The sequence below is a fragment of the Kryptolebias marmoratus genome, linkage group LG4, assembly GCF_001649575.2.
Source record: "Kryptolebias marmoratus isolate JLee-2015 linkage group LG4, ASM164957v2, whole genome shotgun sequence".
NCBI lineage: Eukaryota > Metazoa > Chordata > Actinopteri > Cyprinodontiformes > Rivulidae > Kryptolebias > Kryptolebias marmoratus.
The window spans coordinates 756,252-762,281 of record NC_051433.1 but is presented as its reverse complement, the minus strand read 5'-3'; the positions used below and the strand labels follow the sequence as shown (position 1 = coordinate 762,281).

Genomic DNA, 6,030 nt, shown 5'->3' with positions numbered 1-6,030 from the left:
CGTGCACGGACTCTCAGACGTATCTCACACTCGTGCACGGACTCTCAGATGTGTCTCACTCTCGTGCACGGACTCTCAGACGTATCTCACACTCTCGTGCACGGACTCTCAGACGTATCTCACACTCGTGCACGGACTCTCAGATGTGTCTCACTCTCGTGCACGGACTCTCAGACCCTCTTTACTCTGAGTTATTGTCAGGCTGCATCCGAGGGAATTTCCACACATTCTCCATGTTTGTAGTTTTTAACCAGATGAAGATGAGAGGAAACCTTGAATTCTGACTGAAAGGACGAGGCCACTGCTGAGGTGTTTATTATCCCGTCACAGCGAGGACATCTGAACCAAACATTTAATCCATGTCTCCTTTAAAGACAAACGTCTTCATTGGGAGTGAATTCATGACTGATATTGTCCCTCTGCAGCCAGTACGAAGCTGTTGCTGATCTGATGTGACGGCGTATTAAATCAGGACCTCACTCACAACTTTCTTTCTTCTCTCTTCACAGGAACAGGTTTGATTTTTAAAGTAGTCTCCGTCTCTGTTTAGTTTCTGAGTGTGAAACTGACAGGTCGGAGACAAAAAGGAGAATAATCTGGGATCAGATTGAGACACTTGGAGATTAATCTGAAAGAACTTTGCACTAATGTCAGAAAACATGTCGGATGTTTCCAGTCGGAGGGAAAATTGATGCATTTTCTTTGAATTTAGTGCCAACAGCTGCAGCCCAGTGAGCCTTACACTGAAGCTGTGAACCTGCGGTGATGGACAGTTTGGAGACAAAAAGACAGGAGGAGGAGCAGGATTAGAGGGACAGCTCAGGTTTGGAGAGGCTGAGATGGGTTGGACATGTTCCAAAGAGGGACAGTGGACATAGAAGACAAAGGGTGTTGAATATGGATGTTCCAGGGAGGAGGACTGGAGACAGAGGAGGACACGGACGGGGACATGCTGTCAGAAGCTCTCACATGGACGAAAGGTCACAGCTTTGACCTCTCAGCAGCCAACGTGTCCATCAGACGTCAGCTGTCCTCGAGCGGGACACTGAAGTGAGCTTCAGAGACGAGCGCTCCGTTTGACGGGAGACCTCAGTGTTTCTGAAACAGATTATTTTACTCACATCATTTGGAATGAGGAGCTCCTGAGACGTGGTTTGAGAACTGGCTTCCACACCTGCAGGGACAGGAAAGAGACGGATCATTGGGACTGAATGAAAACCACAAACAGGAAGCCAAAAAGTCCAACCTGATCCGGCCAATTAAAACCAATCAGCTGCACGAAGGAGGAAACTCAGGTTTTAACAGGTCAGACGCTGAAAAGACCAAGATGGCTGCCACAGCCAACTGACCAGACAAAACCCAACTGAAGTTTACAGATGAGCTACGGTCTGGTGTGGACCCACGGATCCTCTGAGGGATGGACCGGAGTTTTCCACAGTTTCAGAGTAAATCTTTCTGTTAAAACTCGTCTGTTTCCTCCTGTTGGGTTTTTATCTGCAGGTCTGTCTCAGGTCAAGATAGAGGTCAGGATAGAGGTCAGGATAGAGGTCAGGATAGAGGTCAGGATAGAGGTCAGGATAGAGGTCAGGATCCTGCTCAGGACGTCCTCATGAGAACAGTTTAGAGGATCTTCCCAGTTTGGAACCAGGTTTTGAAAAATACCGTTCAGGGCAGAGGGGTCAGACTCCAGGCCTCAAGGCTCGGCTGTCCTGGAAGGTTTAGGTGTTTCTGCTCCAGCACACCTGATTCAAACAGTTTAATCACCTCCTCATCAAACCATCAGGTTCTCCAGGAGCAGGAACCTGCAGGAGAGCGGCCCTGTGGTTCAGGGGCTCCTCCTGAAACAGTCAGGAAACGTTTCTGCATCAAGTCAAAGGTGAAGACAGGCAGACGCACCGGGCAGAACCTGCGTGGCCGACTGGCTGATGGAGGCCAGGCCCTGCTGTTGCATGGACAGCTGGTGAAGCTTCGCCAACTGATGGACAGACAGAGAAGTCAGCAACAAACAGCAACAAACAGCAACAAACAACAACAAACTGCAGGTTCCTGAGGGCCGGGGGAGGAAACTGAAGCAGCTTCTCGCTGATCTGGGTTCTGCTGGGTTTTAACTCTTCATCATTCAGGTGATCTGAACACACTCGGGTTTGTTCTGCTCTCTCTGCAGGTTTACCTCTGAATGTGGAATGCCGTAGTGACTCTGGACTGCGTACGTCTGAAACAGAAGGACACAAACAGGAAATGCTTTTATATTCACTCCTTCTACGGAGTTTCCGTTTAAAGTTTTCAGTCAAATCTTAAAAAAAAATGTCCCTCAGCAGAACAATGAGACAAAACGAGTTAAGTTTAAAAAGGCAGCTGCAGCTTGTTTAACTGGATCAGTTAATTCTGCAGGAAATCAGGTTTAACATCACATCTGGCACATCTGGCCTGAAAGGAGAGGAATGTGAAACCTTTAACTAACTAACAAGAAAAAACACATGAAGGGAAGGAGTCTAACATCCATCCAACATCAGAACCAAATGAAAACTTTTTATAATTATCGCTTCAGTTGAATCTGTTAAAACCTGATTCTCTCATCCAATCAGCAGCTTGAGAAGCGAACGCGGCCTCCTCCGGACAGGTGAGCTCACCTGCTGCAGGTCCACTCCTCCCTGGGCCACGGAGAACAGGGGGTGGGAGCTGAAGTCTGACGCCTCGAACACCTGCACAGGTAAACACGGTCATCCTCAGAACCAATCTGCTTCTGGTTCTCCTTCAAATCTGAGTTAAAGTGACCTTCATGTAACAACTAAAGTTAGATCAATTCTTATTTCAATTAGAATTATTCAAAACTTCATTAAATAAACTTTAGACAGAAGAGATGATGTTCATGCTAATTAGTATTTATTTATTCAACTAATACATTTAAATACAACAAATATTTCCTTAATTATTCCTTCCAGTAAATGTTTTCATATTTCTGCTAAAATAAGGAGGATTTAAAAGTTTACTGATTGAACTAACTAACTAGTCTAACTAGTCTAACCAGCAGCAGCTCGTGATCAGACTCCAACATAAAAACAGAAGCTTTAGTGACGGTTCTCTGCTGGACGGAGTTAGAGTTACACAAATGGATGTTTTTAGGATATTCCTGCTTTCATTCGTCTCTTTGGAACCAACCCTGAAGGATGAATGTTGACGGTGAGCTGCGCTCCGAGGAAAACAGGATGTGGATCCGTTAGCAGCCATTAACCCCCCCCGCCGCAGAAACACAACAAAGACACGTTTGTTTTTCTGCAGAAACGCCGCCGGCGGGCCAGAGCCGCGGCAGCAGCGGCAGCGGCGCCTCCAGCCTCAGAAAAGCTTAAAGATGTCAGCTGGTCTCAGATCAGCAGCCAGGAACCAAACCAGGTTTATCCTCTGATTTCTGAACAAAAACTTCAGCTAAATGTGGGGTTTTACTAAAAATAAAAACTTATTTTCTCTCTACAAGAAATAATAACCTTCCAACAAAATTAGGAGTTCATGCAAATGGAGGCAACAAATAAAAGCTGATAAATAGGAAACGCCTCCAGCTGACTTGGTTTTGAGTTTCAGGATCCAGGAGCTGCAGCAGCAACATTTAAGTTAAAGTTAACTTGGATTAAAGCAGCTGGAGGTTTGAGTCCAACAGGAAAACTGGAAAACTCACTCATTCATCTGATCCTTCATCCTCTCATCTGAACAGCCCACTCCTCCTCCTCCTTCCTGTCAATAACTCTGTTTGTGCTCATCTTCTTCCATGTTTTCTCTGCAGGGTTTGAGTTTTCAGCCTCAGTTCTAAAAGCAGTTCTCCGTCTCTAACAACAAACGTTTTGACTCTCCGTGTTCGATCTGGTCGCCCCTCCCCTGCTTTGTTGAGGCGTTGAGGACGTCACATGACTTCCTGCTGAGGAGCTCACCTGGTTTCCTGCCAGCAGCACGGTTCCCGGGCTCGGACTGGGCCGGTACGGGATGGTCGCTCCCTTTGGTGGAGACTACGGACAGATGGGAGGAAAGAAGGAGAACCGAGTGGAAGACTAGTCAAAAAACATCTGTAGTTTATTTACACCAACAGGATTATTCAAGTCAAGTCCAATTTATTGATAAAGAACTAAAATAAAACACAAAACTGTTAAATTTCAGTTTTCTTTCCTGTTAATGTCAGGAAACAACCAGGAGGCGCTGTCACCAACAGACCGAAGGCCTGAGAGGCAAATATTCCTGCTCCGGGAGGCGGGTTTGTTTTTAAAAGTATCACACAAGAACCAAAGTTCCCCATATTAAAGCTCCGGGGTTACTAACGAAGCTGGTTTTTATCGGGTTCTGAACGATTCTGATCTGACCTCAGGTGAACAGAAACATCCACAGGTTCCAACAGAAACTGAAAGTTAAATCTGGTTCCAGCCTCAGGACCAGGTTCTGCTGAGGTTCTGCTGCTCCGGAGCTCCAGGTGTGAGTTAACCTCAGAGAATCAACCTGGGAAGGGTCAAAGGTCATTTAGAGTCCATGGTTCTACAGAGAGGAAGGTTATTCACAGGAAGGTTATTCAGGCAGCTGCTGATCTTCAGAACAAGGTCACCCCGAAGGTCAGACTGTGCAGTGCTCAGAGAAATGAGCTCAGAATCTACAGGCCTCAGTTAGCAGGTTAAAGGTCAAAGGTCATGGCAGGACAGTTAGAAGGAGGCTTGATCAGTTTTATTTTGTCCAGAAACGGAGCTCAGTTTTATGGATTATTATTATTATTTTTATTGTCCAACTGTTGAAATGAATAATCTGTTATTTTCTCGTAGAATTTGTCTGCGGCTCAGATGATCGTCAGCTGTGTTCGTCGGGTTTCATCAGAAACCGGCGAACATGAAAGAGTTTCCAGCAACATGATTTCATTTCCCTGGTGTTGCGTCGCCTCGCCCTGCAGTCAGAAACCAAACGTTTGTTCTTCGTGTTTCTGCTTCTCCTTCGCAGCGAAACACCGGATTCATCAACCTGAATAACTTCTGACCTCACAGAAGTAAAAATTAATGCCTCAACAAATTAAATTAATACAGGAAATTTCCTATTTTAAACTGTAATCATTTATCTTTGTGTCATTATTCCTTTTTATCATTTTAATGTTTAATAATCAGTTGTTATCTTTGTTTGGTTTGTATTTCCCAGCTGAGCAGATGATTATTCGACTCAGCAGAAACAAATAAACCTGAACCCCACGGAGTCGTTCCCTCAGGGTGTCATCGTCCAACTGCTTCTGTTAGTAAAATATCCCATGAACCACTGGACAAATCTTCATAAAAGTGATCATCAGATCAACAGATGAGCTGTTGGAGTCAAAGATGGCCGCCGCAGCTAATCAATCAAACACAAAAATGCTTCAAACTGACTGACTGTCCGGGCGTGGAGGGCGGCGGGCGATATGCATTCATGCAGAGAACAGACGGGTTTGTTATAAAAACCAGTCTCATCTGACTGAGGACGTTTGATGCTTTCAGATCCTCTGGGATTAAAGCAGGAAGACAACAATCAGAGAAGAATCAGATAAAACAAACTGCAGCAACGATTCAAAGTTCAGCTCAGATCATCTTTCTCTCCTCCGTTCTGTCGCAGATCCTGATGTTCTGAATACGAATGAGCTGCGAGCGGCTTTGATTTCACCGCTTCATCGTCCGATCTGCACGATGAGGCTCATCCCAACGATAATTACAGCTCAGCCATGAATTATAGATTTCACTGTTTCTGTGCTGGAGCTTGTTGGGAGAGGTGAACAACGGCAGAGTGAAGCTGCTTCACGTTAGAAAGGTGAGATGGAAAAACAGCCGAAACCTGCAAAAACTTGTTGAGCAATTAGTGAAAAAACGGATGAAGCTGCTGTTCAGAGTACCACAAACAGCCGAAGAGTAAGGACTGAAAATTTAAGATCGCTAATGAGGATGTGACATGGACCTGAAAGAGCGCAGACTCTCAGCCGAACCTGCAGCTGACCCTGCAGCCGACCCTGCTGTTGACCCTGCAGCCGACCCTGCAGCTGACTCTGCAGTC

At 45.6% G+C, this 6,030-nt stretch overlaps 1 protein-coding gene across 5 annotated transcripts in view; it reads right to left on the bottom strand.

Annotated features, from left to right (window-relative positions):
* The window catches only part of pcbp4 (poly(rC) binding protein 4), a 42,590-nt gene that overhangs the window by 13,036 nt on the left and 23,524 nt on the right, over positions 1 to 6,030 (bottom strand). For all 5 annotated transcript variants that reach the window (XM_037975267.1, XM_017440712.2, XM_017440711.2 and 2 more), the window contains exons 7-11: positions 3,921 to 3,995; positions 2,631 to 2,702; positions 2,171 to 2,212; positions 1,897 to 1,975; positions 1,122 to 1,174 (exon numbers count right to left, since the gene is read on the bottom strand). In XM_037975267.1, the coding sequence (XP_037831195.1) occupies positions 1,122 to 1,174; positions 1,897 to 1,975; positions 2,171 to 2,212; positions 2,631 to 2,702; positions 3,921 to 3,995 (321 nt within the window). The remainder of the gene's footprint in view (positions 1 to 1,121; positions 1,175 to 1,896; positions 1,976 to 2,170; positions 2,213 to 2,630; positions 2,703 to 3,920; positions 3,996 to 6,030) is intronic.